General features: G+C 48.0%; 1 protein-coding gene across 11 annotated transcripts in view; it reads left to right on the plus strand.

The window, feature by feature from the left end:
• DOCK3 (dedicator of cytokinesis 3) overlaps positions 1-24521 on the plus strand; it is a 160742-nt gene that overhangs the window by 117182 nt on the left and 19039 nt on the right. For 8 of the 11 annotated variants that reach the window (XM_040358742.1, XM_040358731.1, XM_040358732.1 and 5 more), the window contains 18 exons: positions 1271-1463; positions 2872-2999; positions 4842-4988; positions 6187-6285; positions 9505-9599; positions 9889-9964; positions 10362-10462; positions 12113-12171; positions 12276-12424; positions 14540-14625; positions 16704-16730; positions 17219-17314; positions 19239-19299; positions 19478-19571; positions 20848-20996; positions 21138-21224; positions 22049-22153; positions 24136-24277. In XM_040358742.1, coding sequence (XP_040214676.1) covers positions 1271-1463; positions 2872-2999; positions 4842-4988; positions 6187-6285; positions 9505-9599; positions 9889-9964; positions 10362-10462; positions 12113-12171; positions 12276-12424; positions 14540-14625; positions 16704-16730; positions 17219-17314; positions 19239-19299; positions 19478-19571; positions 20848-20996; positions 21138-21224; positions 22049-22153; positions 24136-24277 — 1894 coding nt within the window. Of the gene's footprint in view, positions 1-1237; positions 1464-2871; positions 3000-4841; positions 4989-6186; positions 6286-9504; positions 9600-9888; positions 9965-10361; positions 10463-12112; positions 12172-12275; positions 12425-14539; positions 14626-16703; positions 16731-17218; positions 17315-19238; positions 19300-19477; positions 19572-20847; positions 20997-21137; positions 21225-22048; positions 22154-24135; positions 24278-24521 lie in introns of all 11 variants that reach the window. The other 3 variants (XM_040358735.1, XM_040358737.1, XM_040358739.1) reach the window with 3 other exon arrangements.

A 24521-nucleotide genomic window follows, 5' to 3' on the forward strand; every position in this document is an offset into this window, starting at 1 on the left:
TGGACGTAATTTACGTTCACGTCGAAAGCAATGATGATTTGCGGCGGAATTTCAAGCATGCGCACTGGGATTCTTTCACGAACGGCGCATGCGCCGGTCGTAAAAAAACGTGAAATACGCGGGGTCACCATTCATTTAAATAAAACACGCCCACATCATCGGCATTTGAATTAGGCGGGCTTACGCCTGCCCACATACGTTACGCCGCCGTAACTTAGGGCGCAAGTTCTTTCTGAATACGGAACTTGCGCCCTAATTTACGGCGGCGTAACGTATCTGAGATACGTTACGCCCGCAGAAAGATACGCTTATCTTTCTGAATCTAGCCCAGTGAGAGAATACATACACCTAATGCAAGATCACATACACATATAAGTAAGGAGACACATACACCTAATGCAACATTGTACATTTTTTAGTAGGTAGAAGGAAGTATTTTCCCCAAGTAAGTTCACGTTAGACATGTGCAATTCTTTAGTTCCAAATTCGTTTTTTAACGGATTTTGACAAATTTGTTAATTACGAAATTACGCATGAATTTTGGATGTTCGTAAATGTGAAGATTCGAGATTTCAGAAATTCCAAAAATTCGGAAAATCGAAATTTCGATAATGGGACATTCGAAATTTTGAAAATCGTAAATTCGAAAAATGTGAATTTGAAAATTCAAAATTTAAAAATCAGAAAATCGGAAATTCAGAATTTAAAAATGTTCTCATTTTCGAGTTTCCGAATTCCAAATTTTGGAATTTGCAGAATTTCCAACCAAAAAAGCTTAAAAATGAAACGAAAACTAAAATGAACAAATTTTTCGGCAGTGCACATGTCTAGTTCACATTGAGTAGGTGTGGCCCTCAGTAGACATAATGTGGCCCCTTGAAGAAGTATTCCTTTCGATTTGGCATGGTGTGAGATTTCAATTTAAGGCAGTATTCACCTTCTGGAATTAGTGAAAGCAAGCAAAATCGTGCCACATGTTTGCCCCCCCCGGGCATAGGGCACCCCATTCATTTCAAACATGGCAGAGCAGCTCCCGCACCTTTTCAAAGTGTTGAGCTTTGGGTGTTTTTCAACTGCAAATTTTGACACATTTGACTCTTTTTTTTGCCACCTGTGGGATGCCATAAACAATGAACGCCGGGGACTTGTAGCTGTAGATTTCCTGCTGAGGGTTGTGCGTTGTGCATGCGTCATTCTGTGCGTTTTTTTTTCTTATGTATTGTTGTGTGGTCCCCAGGCTCCGTCCATGACACTCTGCTCCTCCCTGCAGGCTGCCCTGCTCAGCTCCTTTCCCGCCATCTTCGAGGAGTTGCTGCCCATGTTCTCGGTGACGGAGGTGGCGGAGTTCGTTCGGGGCACGCTCAGCAGTCTCCCGAGCACGCTGCACCTGGGGCAGTCCATGGATGTGGTCAAGCTGCAGTCTATCGGCCGGACTGTCGACTGTCGCCTCTTCACATTCCCAGGTGAGGAACCCCCCCCCAAAAAAAAATATATATATAAAATGTAGGTTAGGTTCACAGTCCAAAATCTTGCGCTTTCCCGACACACACACCTTTAGCGGGAGGGTGGCGGTGCCATTAACTGTGCCGCGCACATCTGCGAAAGCGCGTCCTTTTTTGGTTGGGTGCGGCACAATTTTTGAAAAGGGTCTTAGGGGGGGGGGAGCGGCTCTGATTTTCATAAATCAGCAGGTGGAAATAAAATGCAATGTATTCCATGCTCCGCCCTCTTAGCTCATTGCGGCTCCACCCACAAGCTGGGCAATCTAAAGAGGAACCTCAGCTGGTCTGCAAAATCATGAGTCCAGCCCATGCGGAGCCCAGCGCTGCCAATACTTGGCTTCGGCTCTTCAGCGCCACATCTGGGTCCCAACTGCGCTCGGCAGGGCGGGGCAGTAGGAGACGTCTTGCAGCCTCCTGGGATGCGTGACATGTCTCAGGAGGCAATAGGATGGGGGGGTGGGGTGTCAAACTGATGTTATCTTTGCCTAGGAAAGGATTGAGGAAGTGTGAATCAGTAGCATAAACAGCACATCAATAATCACAAGTGACATTCATTTCTGTTATCTCGGAACACCTTAAAACTTCAAACAAAAGGTACCTGAGCCTCTTGGGATGTTTGTCGTGTCCCGGGAGGCTTCAGGTAAGAGTGGCGGGGTCAAACTGATGTCATCTTAGCCTAGGCAAGGATTGAGGAAGTGTAAATCAGTAGCATAAACAGCACATCAATAATCACAAGTGACATTCATTTCTGTTATCTCGGAACACCTTAAAGCCTCAAACAAAAGGTACCTGAGCCTCCTGGGATGTGTGTCGTGTCCTGGGAGGGGCTTCAGGTGGGAGGGGCTTCAGGTAGGAGGGGGCAGGGTCAAACTGATGTCATTTTAGCCTAGGCAAGGATTGAGGAAGTGTGAATCAAGCAGCACAAACAGCACATCATTAATCACAAGTGACATTCATTTCTGTTATCTCGGAACACCTTAAACCCTAGCTTCCCATCAATGTGGTTGCGGTTGATGCGGTTTTTCAGGCGCGTTTTGTGGTGCAGTTTTGAACATGTGTTTCTGGGGTGCTTTATGAAGGAGAACTGTTAAAGGCCTGCTGAATTTTAGCTGAAATGCCTATGAAATTCAGATGATAGGTGTCTCTTCTCTACAGAATTCATCATTTTAAGGATCTAAAAAATATTATATGTTACCTGTTGCTAGAATTGCTCTGTAATACTGATGCATGCTGGGAAAACTCAGATCTAATCTGACTGTGTCAATGTCTCCTCCCCCAATCTGTCTCCTCCCCCCCGATCTGTCTCCCCCCATCTGTCTTCTCCCCCTGATCTGTCTCCTCCCCCCCCGATCTGTCTCCCCCCCCCCAGAGGCGCGCCGGATTCTGCTGCCGGTGGTGCTGCATCACATCCACCTTCACCTGCGCCAACAGAAGGAGTTGCTGGTCTGTTCCGGAATCCTCAGCAGCATCTTCTCCATCATTAAGAGCAGCTCAGCGGTAAGAACGGGCTCAGGCAATCACATCGATTCCCTTTCCTCACCCCCCCCCCCCAGAAATGACAAAACTGTACAGACATTCATCCGGTGAATGTGCATTTACATTCGATTTGTGCGAATTGCTTAAAAATGAATCAAATCGGGTTACATTTACATGCTAATTCCCTCTAGCGTTCTCTAAAATTGTTATATTGTATCTGTTGTTAGGCGTATGTATTTCCTGTGTCTCCTCAGCTCCATCTAGTGGTCGTAATGTGGTATTTTAACCCCTGACCATTATAAACGAACATTCATTCAGCAGAGATAAAGTCTCCTTGTAGAAGGAGGAGGAGGCATTTCCTCAGTCTCCCCTCCCCCACTGATCAGACTGTACATTGTAACTTTGTAGAAAGGGGAGGAGACATTTCCTCAGTCTCCCCTCCCCCCAGTGATCAGACTGTAGAAGGAGAAGGAAACATTTCCTCAGTCTCCCCTCCCCCAGTGATCAGACTGTACATTGTAACTTTGTAGAAGGAGGAGGAGACATGTCCTCAGTCTCCCCTTCCCCCAGTGATCAGACTGTACATTGTCACTTTGTAGCAAACAACTGCTCGCATCAGGACTGGGGAGAGGAGCGCTGAGGCTGGGTGCTGGGATGTTTTCAGAAAGCTGTGTACAGGCCCCTCCCACCAGCCATGATCTGCCTGCATTGCATAGACAAGACAGAGATCCTGCGATGACATCACTGAGTCTATAACATATAAATATGTAATAAAAACAGAAAGGATTCAAAAAAATCCTCTAAAGGGTTGGGGAGGGGGAGGGGCCAGAGAAGGAAAAATATAAACAGATTAAACTTCAGCTTTAAATCCTTTAATCTTTTTATTTTTTTAATGCTTTTTCTTTCTTGAAGCGATTTTGTTACATTTTATTATCTTTACATTTTTTTTTTTTAATCTGTTTATTTCAAGATCTCCCCTATTGAAAAAGAGAATCAGATTATAAATAGTGGAGTGGAAATTAAATTGTATTTTTAATACATTTGCAGTCAACACACGAGAGAGAGAGAGAGAGAGAGAGAGAGAGAGAGAGAGAGAGAGAGAGAGAGAGAGAGAGAGACCGAGAGAGACAGAGAGAGAGAGGCAGAGAGACAGAGAGAGAGAGAAAGAGAGACAGAGAGAGAAAGAGAGACAGAGAGAGAGAGAGAGAGAGAGACAGAGACAGAGAGAGAGAGACAGAGAGAGAGAGACAGAGAGAGAGACAGAGAGAGAGAAAGAGAGAGAGAGAGAGAGACAGAGAGAGAGACAGAGAGAGAGAGACAGAGAGAGAGAGAGACAGAGAGAGAGAGAGACACAGAGAGAGAGACAGAGAGACAGAGAGAGAGACAGAGAGAGAGAGAGAGAGGGAGAGGGGGAGAGAGAGAGAGATTTTAGTTGATTAAAATCTCCAGTACAAGAGCCCCCCCCCCCATCCCCGCAGCACCCAGCTTCTCCTCCTCTTCCTCCCACTGTACTTTAGTCATCTGAATTGTTTTAGTTATAATGAATAGAGCCGGGGGGGGGGGGAGGGTTGTCAAGGACGGGCATAGTTGGCAGTGGAGCCACTCATATTTAAAGAGGAATAAGACTTGGGAAAAAAATTTACATTGAGTATCTCATCATACATTTATGGCAACTCTCTCTTGCGTGATGACGTCACTCCCAGTTGCATGGTATGGTGGAGTGACGTCATTGCGCCAGGCAAACCAAGCAACCGAAGCACTGGAGGGGATATAATGTGCTGTTACAGTGTGGGGGGGCGGGGTCTCCATAGTGATAATATATGCCATGTACTGTATACTGACCTTTTTATTGGTCCCCGGCAGGAGGTGGATGTGGGCGAGGAAGTCCAGATGTTGCAGGAAAGTTTGCTGGACGTCCTTCTACAGACGCTGCTCATCATCATGAGTAAATCGCAGTCGCAGGAGGCGGTAAGAGGCCAGCGCTGCCCCCAGTGCACCGCCGAGATCACTGTTAGTAACTAACTTTCATTTCTTCTTTCTAACCCCTCCCCCCATCCATCCCATCATCCTCCGCACTCCAGCATACTAGGTAGCAGCAGGCGCGGGACTGGCATTGCAGGGGCCACAGGCAAGAAACCCCCCGTATACCACCAACCGGACTGGTAACATCAGTCTCATGCTTTGTGACTAAGGGGGGTAATCCTAAGGACCAGAAATAAGGGGGGGGCAAATAATTCATATGTGGGAACAGCAGCTCCTCTCCACCCATTGTGGGAGGGGCAGAGACACAAACTACTGCTGGAAATCTCACTATTGTGGGAGGAGCAGAGACACAAACTACTGCTGGAAATCTCACTATTGTGGGAGGAGCAGAGACACAAACTACTGCTGGAAATCTCACTATTGTGGGAGGGGCAGAGACACAAACTACTGCAGGAAATCTCACCATTGTGGGAGGGGCAGAGACACAAACTACTGCAGGGAAATCTCACCATTGTGGGAGGGGCAGAGACACAAACTACTGCAGGAAATCTCACCATTGTGGGAGGGGCAGAGACACAAACTACTGGAGGAAATCTCACCATTGTGGGAGGGGCAGAGACACAAACTACTGCAGGAAATCTCCCCATTGTGGGAGGAGCAGAGACACAAACTACTGCAGGAGATCTCACCATTGTGGGAGGGGCAGAGACCAAAACTACTGCAGGAAATCTCACCATTGTGGGAGGAGCAGAGACACAAACTACTGCAGGAAATCTCACCATTGTGGGAGGGGCAGAGACACAAACTACTGCAGGGAAATCTCTCCATTGTGGGAGGAGCAGAGACACAAACTACTGCAGGGAAATCTCCCCATTGTGGGCGGGGCAGAGACACAAACTACTGCAGGGAAATCTCTCCATTGTGGGAGGGGCAGAGACACAAACTACTGCAGGAGATCTCACCATTGTGGGAGGGGCAGAGACACAAACTACTGCAAGGAAATCTTTAATTCACCTGCAATGTTTCCTGGCATAGAATAAACTGCTGTCATTTTTTTTTATAAATTAAAAACTCTGAAACTTTGTAACAACTAGTAGAAAATCTGATATTCTCATGTTTATCTTTGTATCTATTCTCTGAGTTTCCTTAGAATAAGTGACTGAATTCGGACACATTAAGGGCTCCAGTGCACACAGTGATTGTTGTTCCTCTCTGTCCCCTGTAGGGGGAGTATGTCTCTTGCCTGCTGTCTCTACTGCGACTGATGTCAGACACCCACTACCAACACCTACTGCACAACTTCCAGAGCAAGGAGGAGCTGAAGGTGAGATGTGGCGATGGCATGGTGTATAACGGTACAATCTAGATTGGTTGAAATAAGTGTGTGGTGGTGATAATGGGTAGTCGGTGCTTCTTTCATATCAATTCTGTTCAATAACCACTTTAAAAAGTCCAGATACCAGAATTTAGATACACTTTGTGACCAACTATATGAACACCTGAAGGTTATATACAAGAGAGCTTGTTGGAGGTTGGAGGTCGGGTAGGTGAGTGTAGGAATCAGGTAGGTCAGTGTAGTGGTCAGTGTAGGAATTGGGTAGGTCAGTGTAGGGGTCAGGTGGGTCAGTGGGTCAGTGTAGTGGTCAGATGGGTCAGGTGGTCAGTGTAGGAATTGGGTAGGTCAGTGTAGTGGTCAAGTAGGTCAGTGTAGTGGTCAGGTAGGTGAGTGTAGGAATCAGGTAGGTTGGTGTAGTGGTCAGTGCAGGAATTGGGTAGGTCAGTGTAGGGGTCAGGTGGGTCAGGTGGTCAGTGTAGGAATTGGGTAGGTCAGTGTAGGGGACAAGTAGGTCCGTCTAGTGGTCAGGTAGGTGAGTGTAGGAATCAAGTAGGTCTATGTAGGGGACAGGTGGATTTGTGGATCTGTGTAGTATTCAGTGTAGGAATTGGGTAAGTTAGTGTAGTGGTCAGGTAGGTGAGTGTAGGAATCAGGTAGGTCAGTGTAGTGATCAGTGTAGGAATTGGGTAGGTCAGTGTAGAGGTCAGGTGCGTCAGTGGGTCAGTGTAGTGGTCAGTGAAGGAATTGGGTAGGTCAGTGTAGGGGACAAGTAGGTCAGTGTAGTGGTCAGGTAGGTGAGTGTAGGAATCAGGTAGGTCTATGTAGGGGACAGGTGGATCTGTGTAGTATTCAGTGTAGTAATTGGGTAAGTTAGTGTAGTGGTCAGGTAGGTGAGTGTAGGAATCAGGTAGGTCAGTGTAGAGGTCAGTGTAGGAATTGGGTAAGTTAGTGTAGTGGTCAGGTAGGTGAGTGTAGGAATCAGGTAGGTCAGTGTAGAGGTCAGTGTAGGAATTGGGTAAGTTAGTGTAGTGGTCAGGTGGGTCAGTGTAGGAATCAGGTAGGTGAGTGTAGTAGTCAGGTTGGGTCAGTGTAGTGGTCAGTGTAGGAATTGGGTAGGTTGGTGTAGTGGTCAGTTAGGCCAGTGCAGTGGTCAGTGTAGTGATCAGGTAGGTGAGTGTAGGAATCAGGTAGGTCTATGTAGGGGTCAGGTGGATCTGTGTAGTATTCAGTGTATGAATTGGGTAAGTTAGTGTAGTTGTCAGGTGGGTCAGTGTAGGAATCAGGTAGGTGAGTGTAGTAGTCAGGTTGGGTCAATGTAGTGGTCAGGTGGGTCAGTGTAGTGGTCAGTGTAGGAATTGGGTAGGTTGGTGTAGTGGTCAGTTAGGCCAGTGCAGTGGTCAGTGTAGTCGTCAGGTAGGTGTGTGTAGGAATCCGGTAGGTCTATGTAGGGGTCAGGTGGATCTGTGTAGTGGTCAGGTGGGTCAGTGTATTGGTCAGGTGGGTCAGTGTTGGAATCAGGTAGGTGAGTGTAGGAATCAGATGGATCTGTGTAGTGGTCAGGAAGGTCAGTGTAGTGGCCAGTGTAGGAATCAGGTTGGTCTATGTAGTGGTCAGTGTATGAATTGGGTAAGTCAGTGTAGTGGTCAGGTAGGTGAGTGTAGGAATCGGGTAGGTCTATGTAGGGGTCAGATGGATCTGTGTAGTGGCCAGGTGGGTCAATGTAGGAATTGGGTAAGTTAGTGTAGTGGTCAGGTGGGTCAGTGTACTGGTCAGGTGGGTCAGTGTAGGAATTGGGTAAGTTAGTGTAGTGGTCAGTGTAGAAATCGGGTAGGTCTATGTAGGGGTCAGGTGGATCTGTGTAGTGGCCAGGTGGGTCAATGTAGGAATTGGGTAAGTTAGTGTAGTGGTCAGGTGGGTCAGTGTACTGGTCAGGTGGGTCAGTGTAGGAATCGGGTAGGTCTATGTAGGGGTCAGGTGGGTCAGTGTAATGGTCAGGTGGGTCATTGTAGGAATAGTTAAGTTAGTGTAGTGGTCAGTGTAGGAATCGGGTAGGTCTATGTAGGGGTCAGGTGGATCTGTGTGTGGCCAGGTGGGTCAATGTAGGAATTTGGTAAGTTAGGGTAGTGGTCAGGTGGGTCAGTGTAGGAATCAGGTTGGTCTATGTAGTGGTCAGTGTAGGAATTGGGTAAGTCAGTGTAGTGGTCAGGTGGGTCAGTGTAGTGGTCAGGTAGGTGAGTGTAGGAATCGGATGGATCTGTGTAGTGGTCAGGAAGGTCAGTGTAGAGGTCAGTGTAGGAATTGGGTAAGTTCGTGTAGTGGTCTGGTGGGTCAGTTTAGGAATCAGGTAGGTCTATGTAGTGGTCAGTGTAGGAATTGGGTAAGTCAGTGTAGTGGTCAGGTAGGTGAGTGTAGGAATCGGGTAGGTCTATGTAGGGGTCAGGTGGGTCAGTGTAGTGGTCAGGTGGGTCAGTGTAGGGGTCAGGTGGGTCAGTGTAGGGGTCAGGTGGGTCAGTGTAGTGGTCAGGTGGGTCAGTGTAGTGGTCAGGTAGGTGAGTGTTGGAATCGGGTAGGTCTATGTAGTGGTCAGGTGGGTCAGTGTAATGGTCAGGTGGGTCAGTGTAGGAATCGGGTAGCCAATATGGGGGGGGTTGGGGGGGTTGGGGGCGACAAAATGAGGTTTTGCCTAGGGTGTCAAGAATCCTTGTACCTGCCCTGGGCCCCAATCACATGGTTGTATCTTGAAGTTCCAAAATGCTCAACACCCAGAATCCCGCGGTTTTGAATGGCGCCCGTTCACACCTGAGCGTAGTTTTGCACGAAACTCGTAGCTCTCATGTGAACACCAAGTGATTTTGGCCCCAATAGACTTCAATGGGAGCGCCTGAAAAATGCTTGGGGAAAAAAAAATAGACAGAAATGCGCATTTCATGCCGTTTTCTTTGCCCAGTAACTAACTTTCCATCGTCTAAAAATAAATGAAAAAGTTTTTCCAATACATCATTTAAATGACAGTTTGAATCCACACCATATCTTTTTTAGGCCCTGATGAAGAAGGGTGGAGGTGTGGATTCCGAAACGCGTTGATTAAAAAAAAAAGGCTTTGGTTGCAGTCACTCTTTTTAGTTTCTGGCTTTGTGACTTAACATTAACGCCAAAATGATTTCGATATTTCTTTTGTGCGTTTTTAATTTATTTTTTCATTCTCAGGAATTCCTGCTGAAGATTTTCTGCGTCTTCCGAAACTTGCTGAAGTTGAGCGTCTTCCCGCCAGACTGGACCGTGATGAGGCTGTTGGCCAGCAAGTAAGAGCCTTCCCGGGATTTCTGAGGGTGCTTTTTTTTTTTAAGATTTTTTCCCTGAGCCCAGCGGGGGGGGGGGGGGGGGGGAGACTTCCACCAACTTCCTGCTCTGACCACAGGACAGGAAGTGAAGGGAAATCTCCACAACGGGAACACAAGCGCAAGCTGACGGAAGGTTTTCACCCTAGGACTATGAAAAAATAAAATTGTCTGGATTTGGGCTTTATCGGCAAAGATCAATAGAAAATGATCACCGACCGACTTTTTCCTTTCTTTTCCTTTCTTTTCTCAGCATCATCGTGACGACCATCCAGTACGTTTCGCCCGCCGTCCACAAGAACTTCGGTGAAGGAGACTTTGACTTCAAGGTAAGTCCTACGAGAACCCAACAAGGGGCCGTCTTTAATATTGATTGGACCCTGGGCAAACCTTTTCTTGGGCCCCTCCCAACAGGGCCACCATCGGGAATTTTGGGGCCCCTTACACAGCTTTAGGCATGGGCCCCCTGGAGCACAGAAGCGCAAATTGAGAAGCGGGGGGAGAGTGTCACAAGTTGAGAAGAAGCGGGGGGGGGGCCGCGAATTGACAAAGGGGGGGTGCGAATTGAGAAGCTGGAGGCACAAATTAAGGTCGGGGGGGCTTTGGGTGCTGACGAACAACATGTAAAAAAAAAAAAAACTTTGAACCCACCTGTGTGGCACAATGATACGTGTGATGGATTGTGCGGGTAATGTTCTGTCTCTGCCCCCCCCTCCCCCATCCTAGGTGTGGAACTCCTACTTCAGCCTGGCCGTTCTTTTCATCAACCAGCCCAGTCTACAGATGGAAAACTTTGCAGCAGGAAAAAGGAGACGCATCCTGGACAAGTAAGTTGGCCCCCCCCCTCTGTGGACCAGGAACCGGGCGGGCGCACCGCAGCACCGCGGGCGCTAACACCAGATAACAGAGGGCTGTGTATAGATCAGATTTAATTCAAAGAGAGAAGTATGGCCTTTTAACCCCTTCAATACCGGACACTTATACCCCCCCTCTTCCTGCCCAGGCCAGCTTTCAGCGCTGTCGCTGTTTAACCACTTCATTACTGGGCACTTAAACCCCCTTCGTGCCCAGACCAATTTTCAGCTTTCTTCGCTGTCGCTGTTTGAATGACAGTTGCGCGGTCGTGCTACACTGTACCCAAACAGAATTGTTATCATTTTGTTCCCACAAATAGAGATTTCTTTTGGTGGTATTTGATCACCTCTGCGGTTTTTATTTTTTGCTAAACAAATAAAAAAAGACAACATTTAAAGAAAAAAAAAAAAGTTTTTCTTTCGTTTCTGTTATAAAATTTTGTAAATAAGTACGTTTTCTCCTTCACTGATAAGGCGGCAACAATGAGGTGGCACTGATGGGTACTGGTATGCAGCACTGATGGGCAATGATAGGCAGCACTGATGGGCACTCATGGGTGGCACTGGCGGGCACTGATAGGCAACACTGGGCACTGAAAAGCTGCACTGATGAGTAATGACAAGGAGCACTGATGGGTGGCACTGATATGCAGCACTGATGGGCACTCATGGGTGGCACTGGTGGGCAACACTGGGCACTGAAAAGCTGCACTGATGAGTACTGACAATGAGCACTGATGGGTGGCACTGATATGCAGCACTGATGGGCACTCATGGGTGGCACTGGTAGGTACTGATAGGCATTACTGGGCACTGAAAGGCTGCACTGATGGGTACTGACGATGGGCACTAGTAGGCGGCACTGATATGCAGCACTGATGGGTACTTATGGGTGGCACTGATAGGCGGCACTGCTGGGCCCTGATGGGCACTGATACGTGGCACTGATGGGCACTGATAGGCATCCCTAGTGGCACTGGCAGGTATTGTGGATGGGCACAGATTGGCAGCTGCCTGGGCACTGATTGGCATATCCCTGGTGGTCTAGGGTGGCATACCTGGTGGTCCAGTGTGGGTGGCCATCCTTGGTGGTCCTGGTGGCATCCTGGTGGTCCTGGGCAGGCATCTGAGGGGGGGGGCTGCACTGATAAACAATCAGCACAGACCCCCCCTGTCAGTAGAGCAGCCGATCGGCTCTCCTCTACTCGCGTCTGTCAGACTGACACACCACAACACCGATCACCGCGATTCGCGCCCCCTGCCGATGTTATCCTGTCATTCTGCTATAAGCCGGGCGGGAAGTGGTTAAAAAAAAACAGGTCCTTTTGAACCTCGGTGTCCTCAGGAGTCGGGGAGCAGATGCCGCTGTCAGGAGCCGTGTAGGATGTTATCCTTCGTTATGAGTTTTGTGAGTTGCCACTTGCGATAAGTCTTTTCTTACACACTGCACTTGGTTGGCGCCCTCTGCTGTTTACTTTACATAGATTGAACGGAGGCAACCCTGGATAAAATGATTTAAAACAATGGCTAAGCTGTGTACAATAAAATACATAGATAGGAGTGATGGGCCCTCGGGTCTGTAGTCTCCAGTCTTTCCTCGCTGTGATTGGCTGTCTCTTTCAGGTACGGCGATATGCGAGTTATGATGACCTATGAACTCTTCAACATGTGGCAGAACCTGGGTGAGTTTCTCCAGCAAAATAGATAGGGGGGGGGGGGTCCTGTTCTGGCTGGACTGTCCCTCTCTGTATATCACATTTATTCTTTACCCCCCCCCCCCCCCTAGGAGAACACAAATATCACTTCATCCCGGGGATGATCGGCCCTTTCCTGGGCGTCTCGCTCGTCCCGCAGCCGGAGGTGCGAAATATCATGATCCCCATTTTCCACGACATGATGGACTGCGAACAGCGGCGGAACGGCAATTTCAAGCAGGTGAGGAAACGCACCAGAATTATGAAATTAAATTCACACCAGAACCCCTCCTTTAAATCAGAGTCCCTGTCCTTCACATTAGAGTCCCCCTATCATATCAGAAACCCTCCTTTAAATTTAGAGATCCCCCTCCTTCACATTAGAGTCCCCCTATCACATCAGAGCCCCTCCTTTAAATCAGAGATCCCCCTCTTTCACATTAGAGTCCCCCTATCACACCAGAACCCCTCCTTTAAATCAGAGACCCCCTCCTTCACTTTCGAGTCCCCCTATCACACCAGAAACCCTCCTTTAAATTTGGAGATCCCCCTCCTTCACATTAGAGTCCCCCTATCATATCAGAGCCCCTCCTTTAAATCAGAGACCCCTCCCCCGCTTTCATATTAGGTTCCCCCTATCACATCAGAGCCCCTCCTTTGAATCAGAGACCACCCTCCTTCACATTAGAGTCCCTCTCATCGCATCAGAGCCCCTCCTTTAAATCAGAGATCCCCCTCCTTCACATTAGAGTCCCTCTCATTACATCAGAGCCCCTTCTTTAAATCAGAGACCCCCCTCCTTCACATTAGAGTCTCCCCATCACATCAGAGCCCCTCCTTTAAATCAGAGACCCCCCCTGCTTCACATTAGAGTCCCTCCTATCACATCTGAGCCCCTCCTTTAAATCAGAGATCCCTCCCCCCGCTTTCATGTTAGGTTCCCCCTATCACATCAGAGCCCCTCCTTTATATCAGAGAGCCGCCCCTGCTTGCATATTAGGTTCCCCTTATCACATCAGAGCCCCTCCTTTAAGTCAAGGACCCCCCTCCTTCACATTAGAGTCCCCCATCACATCAGAGCCCCTTCTTTAAATCAAGGACCCCCCTCCTTCATAATAGAGTCCCCCCATCACATCAGCGTCCCTCCTTTAAATCAGAGACCCCCCTCTTTCATATTAGGTTCCCCCTATCACATCTGAGCCCCTTCTTTAAATCAGAGACCCCCTCCCTTCTTTACATTAGCATCCCCCTATCATATCAGAGCCCCTCCTTTTAATCAGAGACCCCTCCCCTCGCTTTCATGTTAGGTTCCCCCATCACATCAGAGCTCCTCCTTTAAATCAAGGACCCCCTCCTTCACATTAGAGTCCCTCCAGTCACATCAGAGCCCCTCCTTTAAATCAGAGACCCCCCTCCACATTATAGTCCCTCTCATTGCATCAGAGCCCCTCCTTTAAATCAGAGACCCCCGCCCCCTCCTTCACATTGGAGTCCCCCTCCCCCCATCGCATCAGAGCAGTGCCAGGACAAGGTCATCCAGCGCCCAAGACAAAGATACCAAACTGCACTCCCCCCTTTACTTAGGGTTAGGGATAGCATAGCAGTGAAGCAGAAGAAACTGGCACAGGGTGCCCCCAACCCTGCAATAAACAATTGCACCCGGGGTAGCCATCCCTCCTGCTCACCCCTTGTCCCGGCCCTCCTTTATATCAGAGATCCCCCCATCACATCAGAGCCCCTCCTTTATATCACCCCTATACATGGGAGCCCCATCATATCATAGTCACCCCAAGAGATCAGAGGCCCTCTATGCTTGACAGGGTTCCTCTATCACAGTGGTCTCCAAAATGCGGCCGGGGGCCAGATGTGGCCCTTTGCTTGCTTTTATCAGGCCCTTGGGGCACCATTTCATCCACGATTACCAACATTAATTCCCCCCACCACCACCACTGAGGCCTTTGAAAGGGCGCAATTCCTCCCAATTACACCAATGGGGGCACAATTCCTCTCAACGACACCAGCAATTGGGCAAATAGACACCAATGATGGGGTACAACTCCTCCCACTGACACCAAAGACGGGGCACTGTTTATTCCTACTGATGTTGGGACCCTTTCTACTCCCAATGGCCAGAGTTCGGCCCCCCTAAAGTCTGAGGGACAGTAAACTGGCGCCCTGTTTGGAAAGTTTGGAGACCCCTGCTCTATCATATTAGACCCCCCCCCCCCTTCCTATTCTTTCTGTCAGTCAAGAGATTATACCCAATGACTATGGTGAGATTTCAGCCTGCGCTGTAAGAACAATGGCCCCCCTTTATCCCCCGTGCCGATCTTCACAATCTCATGTGTCTTTGCAGGTGGAGGCCGAGCTGATCGATAAACTGGACACGCTGGTCTCCGAGGGAAAGGGCGATGAAAACTATCGAGAACTCTTCGGCCTCCTGTAAGTCCCAACACAGAAGTTGGGGGGGGGGGAGTCCAGACAATAGCTAAAATCCATGAACCGCGAATGCTGTCCAGGCAATACTGCAGCACCGCGAATGTCCAACTCCATTCACCCTAACCCAACATATAATAAGGATTCTATGGTCTCTTGCAGCCAGATTGAGTAGGGCTGCAAGAGTGCCTCTGGCTGACGCAATGGCTGCTTTATGTACATATGAATCTTATTCAGCGCGCAGAATGTCACAGCCAGTCGGACAGTTAATAGAAAAATTTTAATAGAAAACAGTTAATAGAAAACAGTTAATAGAAACATGTTGCGTTTTCAGGACAAGTGCATTGAACTGCGGTGTCAGCTTTCCATATTGCGTGCCCGTGCCGCGTGCCGCGTGTAGTCACACGCGGCACGGGCACGCAATATGGAAAGCCGACACCGCAGTTCAATGCACTTGTCCTGAAAACGCAACATTTTTCTATTAACTGTTGTATCATATATTATATTTTGTATATTGCATGATGCAACACTTTGGCCCAGATTCTCGTAGGAGTTACGCCGGCGTATTTGAGACCTATGAAGATTTTGAAGTACTGTAGTTTGTCGCCATTCCACGTGCGTATGGAATTTTAAAGCGTGGCATATTAGGTATTTATTTACTCGGTGTAACATCTTTTAAAATGTAACCAAAAAATTTGGTTACATATTGTTTTATTTTCCATTAAAATTCATTAAAGTGTATTTTCTTCCTACAAAATTGCGTTTGAAATAACCAGAATACATTTTTTATTTTATGTTCAATACATGTGGAGCACGCGAAGATTATTCGCTGCTCTTTTTGACGGTTCTTTAAAGTTCTATGAAAATGATTACTAATAAAACCCATTGAAACAGAAAATTGCGTTTGAAAAAACGCTGCGCAAATGTAGTAGGACATAAAAAATTGCAACGATTGCCATTTTAATCTCTAGGGTCTCTGCTAAAAAAATTATATAATATATATATATATATATATATATATATATATATATATATATATTAGCAGAGACCCTAGAAAATAAAATACAGATTGTTGCAATTTTTTTTGTCCCACGGTATTTGCGCAGCGTTTTTTCAAACGCAATTTTATATATATATATATATATATATAAAAGGGCAGATTCACGTACATCGGCGCATATTTGCATCGGGCGTAGCGTATCTAAGATACACTACGCCGCCGTAACTTACTTTTTTTTCGAATCCTCAAAGAATTTGCGCCGTAAGTTACGGCGGCGTAGTGTATCTTTGGCGGCGTAAGGGCACGGAATTCAAATGGATGTGATGGGGGCGTGTTTTATGTAAATACGTTGTGACCCGACGTAAACAACGTTTTTTTTTGAACGGCGCATGCGCCGTCCGTGGGGGTATCCCAGTGCGCATGCTCGAAATTAAACCGGAACAAGCCAATGTTTACAACGGTGACGTCATTCTACGCAAATCCCTATTCGCGAACGACTTACGCAAACGACGTAAAAAATTCAAAAGGCGACGCGGGAACGACGGCCATACTTAACATTGAGTACGCCTCATAATAGCAGGGGTAACTATACGCCGGAAAAAGCCGAACGCAAACGATGTAAAAAAAATCGTCGGCCGGACGTATGTTCGTGGATCGCCGCATCTAGCTAATTTGCATACTCGACGCGGAATTCGATGGAAACGCCACCTAGCGGCCGGCGGAAAAATGCACCCAAGATCCGATGGCGTACTAAGACGTACGCCTGTCGGATCGATCCCAGATGCAGTCGTATCTTGTTTTGTGGATACAAAACAAAGATACGACGCGGGAAATTTGAAACGATGCGGCGTATCAATAGATACGCCGGCGTAATTCTTTTGTGGATCTGGCCCAAAATGTTTGGGGTTTTAAGCTATTTTCTAGCAAAAAAATACAGATTTTTACTTGTAAACGAAAATTGCCAGAAAGGGGCGGGTCTTCCAGTGGTTCTAATATTCTGTAGCGTTATGTTGGAATACATGTCAGTGATTGGTCAGATTGTGATCTCTCTGTATTTATGCCTCCACCCTGCTGCCCGGAGCAGCTCGCAGCTCTTCGGTCCGTATCCCAGGTAAGGGAGACATTGTTTCTTTTTGTGACATTTGTATACTGAGTATCTTTGCATGTCTTCCTGTATAGTGTTGGGTGTATCAGTCTGTATCCTCCTGCTGTTGGGGAAGTTCCAGCAGGACATCCTGGGACTTGTAGTTCCTACACAGCTGCTGATACATGTGTATAGATTGTCGCCCCCCAGCCCCCCTCCCCCCATGTCTCTGAATGGGATGTCAGTGGATGTGTCTGATGGGAAATTCATATCTTTTTTTATTTTTTATTTCTATTTTTGTTTCCCATGTGAAGGATGTTTTAAGCTTTTTTTTATATTTTGCACAATGCCAGGAAATCTGCACCCCCTTTCCTCAGCGGGTCTAAATATTTCCCACCCCCCTTCTCCTTTTTCTCTCCATCTTTCTCCCTATGAATTCGAATCAGCTTAATTGTCAGAGACGATCACTGTACATATTAAAGTAATTGAGTTCCATTTGTTGGTTGTGCCGTCAGTTTGCTGGAGAAGATCGAGCAGGAGACGTGGAGGGAACCAGGAGCCTCGTTTGTGACCTCGGTGACGCGTCTCATGGAAAGACTTCTGGACTACAGGTACTGAGCCCCACCTATGACAGGACCTGGCAGGCAGTGCCGGGGGTAGATTGACCAGAGGGGGCAGGAAGCACTAGCTGGGGCCCCATTCTGGATGTATGATGCTAAGAGAAAGATGATGGGGGGGCCAAACAAGTCATTCCTAGTGGAAAATAACTCAAATATTTATTGCACACAGTGACACTCTCATCATTATAAAAGTGGAGCAGTTGGCCGGGGCCCATCAGATTTAGGGGCCTTACCACCGGACCTTCCCAACAGTCCTGGAGTCCAGAGTTCCATCACTGTAATATTTAGGACAGTTGGACCCTCCTTTCCAAACTTATCTGGACTCTTCTTCTGTTCAAGCTCAGCGGGACCCTTTCTTAAACTCAGGGGGACCCTTTTTTAAACTCAGGCGGACCCTTTCTTAAACTCGGGGAACCCTTTCTTAAACTCAGCGGGACCCTTCTTCTCAAACTCAGCAGGAACTTTTTTGCCAAAATCAGTTGGACCCTTCTTCTCAATCTCAGCGGGACCCTTATTCTCAGGTTCAGGGAGACCCATCTTCTTAAAATCAATGGGCACCAGTCTTCTCAAACACAGCAGGACCCTTCTCATTGAAGCTAAGCGGGGCCCTTCTTCTCAAACCCAGTGAAACCCTTCTTTTTAAACTTAATAAGATCCTTCTTAACAATCTTAGTGGGATCCATCCTCTCAGGGTCAGTGGGAGTCTTCTTCTCAATTTCAGTAAGGCTTTTTTCAACCTCAATGTGACCCTTCTTTTTAAACACAGCTGGACCCTTCTTTTTGAGCTCAGCAGGGCCCTTCTTCTCAAACTTAGTAAGACCCTTCTTCACAATCTTAGTGGGATCCTTCCTCTCAGGGTCAGTGGGACTCTTTTTCTCTGGCTCAGCAGGACCCTTCTTCTCAATCTCAGTAAGGCCCCTTTTTCAACCTCAGTGGGACCTTTCTTCCTAAACACAGCAGGACCCTTCTTTTCGAAGCTCAGTAAGGCCCTTCTTCTCAAACCCAGTGGGACCCTTCTTCTCAAACTTAGTAAGACCCGTCTTCACAATCTTAGTGGGATCCATTCTCCCAGGGTCTGTGGGAGTCTTCTTCTCAGGCTCAGCAGGACCCTTATTCTCAATCTCAGAAAAGCCCTTCTTTTCAACTTCAGTGGGGCCCTTCTTCTCCAACTCAGCAGGACCCATTTTGACCTCAGCAGGGCCCTCCTTCTCAAACTCAGTGGGACCCTTCGTCTCAAGCTCAGCAGGACCCTTTCTTAAACTCAGTGGAACCTTTCTTCTGAAACTCAGCAGTAACTTTCTTGTCTAAATCAGTTGGACCCTTCTTCTCAATCTCAGCTGGACCCTTTTTCTCTGGTTCAGGGAGACCCATCTTCTTAAAATCAATGGGCACCAGTCTTCTCTTTTTGAAGCTCAGCAGGGCCCAGTCTTCTCAAACACAGCAGGACTCTTCTTTTCAAAGCTAAGCAGGGCCCTTCTTCTTAAACCCAGTGGGACCCTTCTTCTCAAACTTATTAGTAAGACCCTTCTTCACAATCTTAGTGGGATTCGTACCTTCGTGGATCGCCGTAAACAGCTAATTAGCCTACCTGACGCGGAAAACGATGCGATCTCCACCCAGTGGCCGCCGAAGTATTGCATCCTAAGATCCGAAGGAGCACGAAGCCGTACGCCTGTCGGATCTTAGCCAAATGTCGTTGTATCTTTGTTTGTGAATTACAAATAAAGATACGACGCGGTAAATTTGAAAATACGCCGGAGTATCAGCAGGTACTCCGGCGTACTTATTCTGTGAATCTGGCCCTGCGATCCTAATGAATGAAGGAAAAAAAAAAAAACGAAAACAAACCAATTTTTCGACAGTGCACATGTCTATCGGCCATGACGCTATTGTGAATTTTCTGCTCCTATTCCAGGGACTGTATGAAGGGGGAGGAGACAGAGAACAAGAAGGTCGGCTGTACGGTGAATCTGATGGTGAGGAGCACCGATGGTACCTAATATGATGTGTATACATTGTTTCCATATGATTGGCTGTATCTATATTTGTCTAAACATAGAGTTATATGTATGTCGATCTTTCTATATCTACATGTGGGCACCTGTCTGCGTCAGATTGTAAATGTGTGATATGACTCTCCCTTCTCTCTCACAGAATTTCTACAAATCGGAAATTAATAAAGAAGAGATGTACATCCGATATATTCATAAACTAGGTGACCTGCACCTCCAGGCGGAGAGCTACACAGGTATGGATTATTGTCTGTCTACCTCAGTGTTCCAGCATCCAATGGAAAGGGAGGATGTCCCTCTATTAGTGTCTATACAGTATATAATAGTCTAGTCAAGCTCGTTGGCATAATGTTTCTAATATATTTGGTTTCCTATGGTTGTCGGCCCCATCTAGTGGCCATAATGCAGTATCTTCCTGAAATATCTCAATCCGGAAAATGCTACATTATGGCCGATCATAGGAAATACACATATTAGACACATTAACCACTTACGTCGGCAGAATGGCACGTCTGGACACAATCACGTACCTGTACGTGTCTCTTTAAGCCCAGCCGTGGGCGGCGCGCTCGCGACCCGGTCTGAAGCTCCGTGACCAGTGTCCCTACCCATCTACTCAGTGTCCATACCCAGCTACTCAGTGTCCATACCCAGCTACTCAGCGTCCCTACCCATCTACTTAGTGTCCATACCCATCTACTTAGTGTCCATACCCAGCTACTCAGTGTCCTTACCCATCTACTTAGTGTCCATACCCATCTACTCAGTGTCCCTACCCATCTACTCATTGTCCCTACCCATCTACTTAGTGTCCATACCCATCTACTCAGTGTCCATACCCATCTACTCAGTGTCCATACCCATCTACTCAGTGTCCCTACCCATCTACTCAGTGTCCCTACCCATCTACTCAGTGTCCCTACCCATCTACTCATTGTCCATACCCATCTACTTAGTGTCCATACCCATCTACTCAGTGTCCGTATCCATCTACTTAGTGTCCATACCCATCTACTCAGTGTCCCTACCCATCTACTCATTGTCCCTACCCATCTACTCAGTGCCCCTACCCATCTACTCAGTGTCCTTACCCATCTACTCATTGTCCCTACCCATCTACTCATTGTCCCTACCCATCTACTCAGTGCCCCTACCCATCTACTCATTGTCCCTACCCATCTACTCAGTGCCCCTACCCATCTACTCAGTGTCCTTACCCATCTACTTAGTGTCCATACCCATCTACTCAGTGTCCCTACCCATCTACTCATTGTCCCTACCCATCTACTCATTGTCCCTACCCATCTACTCAGTGCCCCTACCCATCTACTCATTGTCCATACCCATCTACTTAGTGTCCATATCCAGCTATTCAGTGTCCTTACCCATCTCCCAGTCAGAGTGCTAAAGTCAAGGAGATTGCAACGACTCCCCATTATCTCCGGTTGTATCCCCCCTGAGTAGTCCTCCGTGTTTGACGCTGCCTCCCCTCCGGTCTCCTTGTTTTTCTAGAAGCCGCGTTCACCCTGATCCTGTACTGGGAGATGCTGCAGTGGGAAGAACGCGCCCTGCGCGAGTTCCTCCATTACCCCGCCCAGACCGAATGGCAACGCAAAGAGAGCCTGAGCCGCAAAATCATCCACTACTTCAACAAGGGCAAGGTGAGCAAACCGGCCAAGTATTCCGCTGGTGGTCTTACCGGAAGTTTACTGTGCCGGTGAAGCCGGTAATGGTGGTTTTTGTAAAGGAAATCTGCCGTGATTGAGATTTCTCACTCTTCTCTCTCTGTTGGGTCCTTCCAGTGCTGGGAATATGCGATCCCTCTGTGCCGGGAGCTGGCGGCTCAGTATGAGAAACTCTACGACTTTCAGAGCCTCAGCTGGATATTGGTGAGTCTATTCATCTACTCAGTGTCCATACCCATCTACTCAGTGTCTGTACCCATCTACTCAGTGTCTGTACCCATCTACTCAGTGTCTGTACCCATCTACTCAGTGTCTGTACCCATCTACTCAGTGTCCCTACCCATCTACTCAGTGTCTGTACCCATCTACTCAGTGTCCCTACCCATCTACTCAGTGTCCCTACCCATCTACTCAGTGTCTGTACCCATCTACTCAGTGTCTGTACCCATCTACTCAGTGTCCATACCCATCTACTCAGTGTCTGTACCCATCTACTCAGTGTCTGTACCCATCTACTCAGTGTCTGTACCCATCTACTCAGTATCTGTACCCATCTACTCAGTGTCTGTACCCATCTACTCAGTGTCTGTACCCATCTACTCAGTGTCCTTACCCATCTACTCAGTGTCCCTACCCATCTACTCAGTGTCTGTACCCATCTACTCAGTGTCCATACCCATCTACTCAGTGTCCGTACCCATCTACTCAGTGTCCCTACCCATCTACTCAGTGTCCATACCCATCTACTCAGTGTCCCTACCCATCTACTCAGTGTCCCTACCCATCTACTCAGTGTCCATACCCATCTACTCATTGTGCATACCCAACTACTCAGTGTCTCTATCCACCTACTCAGTATCCGTATCCATCTACTCGTGTCTATATCTATCTACTCAGTGTCTTTACCCATCAGACCTGACGCCTCTCTGATATTTGCCGTATCATCTCTCTCTCTTTCTCCCACTCTCTATCTCTCTCTCTCTCTCTCTCTCTCTCTCTCTCTCTCTGTGTCTTCTCATCGCCCTCAGAAAATGGAGGCCTCCTACTATGACCACATCATGGACCAGCAGAGGCTTGAGCCGGAGTTTTTCAGAGTTGGATTTTATGGGAAGAAGTTTCCGTTCTTTTTACGGGTAAGAACCGATTGTTTGCCGAAATAATTTACTCCTCCCTCTCCCACTGTGATGTCATCAGGGGAGTCGCTGGGAGCAAACATTACACCGCGCTTCTTCATCTCCTTCTTTGCTTGGAGCTAATAATAATATAAGAACCGGAGTGGCAAAGCTTTGGACCAATCTGTACTCCACTGTCAGTCTATTGCCAGGACAAGGTCATCTAGAGCCCAGGGCGAACATGCCACATTGCCCCCCCCCCCAAGATGTAGGATTATGTGTCGTCAAAACCTCCCCCCCCCAAGATGTAGGATTATGTGTCGTCAAACCCCCCCCCCCCCCAAGATGTAGGAATATGTGTCGTCAAAACCCCCCCCCCCCCCCACAAAAAAATTGAGCAATTAACAGGGTGTTCCCCCTCCTCCCAATAAAGATCCACCCCCTGCTGAAATCCCCTTCCCAGCATGAATATCCCCCCCCCAGTTCAAATCCTCTCATTCCCCCCTCCTAATACTGATCCTTTACCCCCAAATTTCCACTATGAGCACAAATCCTCTCCCCCCCCCTCCCACTCCAAAACCCCCCTCCCAGCACAAATTCTTACCAATCCCCCCTCTCAGCACAAATTCTTTCCAATCCCCCATCCCAGCACAAATTCTTCCAAATCCCCCCTCCCAGCACAAATTCTTTCCAATCCCCCCTCTCAGCACAAATTCTCCCCAATCCCCCCTCTCAGCACAAATTCTTCCCAATCCCCCCTCCCAGCACAAATTCTTCCCAATCCCCCCTCTCAGCACAAATTCTTTCCAATCCCCCCTCCCAGCACAAATTTTTCCCAATCCCCCCTCCCAGCACAAATTTTTCCCAATCCCCCCTCTGAGCACAAATTCTTCCCAATCCCCCCTCCCAGCACCAATTCTTCCCAATCCCCCCTCCCAGCACAAATTCTTCCCAATCCCCAATCCCAGCACAAATTCTTCCCAATCCCCCCTCCCAGCACAAATTCTTCCCAATCCCCCATCCCAGCTAAAAAAAATCCCAATCCCCCCTCCCAGCACAAATTCTTCCCAATCCCCCCTCTCAGCACAACATTTTCCCAATCCCCCCTCTCAGCACAAAATTTTCCCAATCCCACCTCCCAGCACAAATTCTTCCCAATCCCCCCTCCCAGCACAAATTCTTCCCAATCCCCCCTCTCAGCACAACATTTTCCCAATCCCCCCTCTCAGCACAAAATTTTCCCAATCCCACCTCCCAGCACAAATTCTTCCCAATCCCCCCTCCCAGCACAAATTCTTCCCAATCCCCCCTCCGAGCACAAATTCTTCCCAATCCCACCTCCCAGCACAAATCCCCCCCCCCCCCCCAAAAAAGAAAAAAAATCCCTCCTAGCAAAATATCCCCCCCCCCCAACATATTACCTTTTCTATCACAAATCCCCTGAATATTCCCCCTCCTAGCACAAATCTTCATCCCCCATCCCAACACAAATCCCCTCAATTCACTACTCCTAGAATGCCCTCCCCAAACTTCCCCTCCTAGAACAATTCTTATCCCCTGCTGCTCCCCAATTCCCCCTCCCAAAACAAATCCCCTCCCCCCAACCTCCTTAATTTGCCCCCCCCCACCTCACATGGTACCACAGTGCCCCTGCCCACCCCTAACACCGGGAACGCGTTTACAGCAGGGAGCACCTGACTGTGACGCTGATCCTTCATTGCTTATTTAGCAGGCTGGGGGGGGGGGGGTCATTAAAGTAGATGTCAAAGTAGATGTCAACCAGAATCGCCCCCCCCCCCCCCCCCCCCATTTCTCTGTCCTTTCCCAGATAGTTCCATTGTTCCATAATCTTCTGGTAATTGTGGACCAACCAGATTGTATGAGTCAAATCGGGACTTTCTCCTTTTTTATTGTACTGACGGTGGCTCAATGAAGGGACGATGCCGTCCTACGTCTGCGTTGTTCTTTATTTGTCCTTTTCTGTATGTTCTTCTTATGGACAGAATAAGGAATTTGTGTGCCGAGGTCACGACTACGAGCGTCTGGAGGCCTTTCAGCAGAGGATGCTGAGCGAGTTCCCGCAAGCCATCGCAATGCAGCACCTCAACCATCCCGATGACACCATCCTGCAGAGCGACGCTCAGTGTATCCTTCACCGCCGCCAGAATTATCATATGCAGACGTTATTTTCTTTGATACCTTGGGGGGGGGGTTATTCACTAAGAATGGAGAGAGTGAAATCGAGTGCAGCTCTGCATAGAAACCAATCAGTGGCTTAATTGAACAAACTGAAGTTAGAAGCTGATTGGCTACCATCATAGGTGTGCACACCAGTGCCGGCTGCTGCTCCATTGGCAGGGGGGGGGGGCAGCAGACCTGACCACAGGCC

The sequence above is a fragment of the Rana temporaria genome, chromosome 7 (assembly GCF_905171775.1).
Source record: "Rana temporaria chromosome 7, aRanTem1.1, whole genome shotgun sequence".
NCBI lineage: Eukaryota > Metazoa > Chordata > Amphibia > Anura > Ranidae > Rana > Rana temporaria.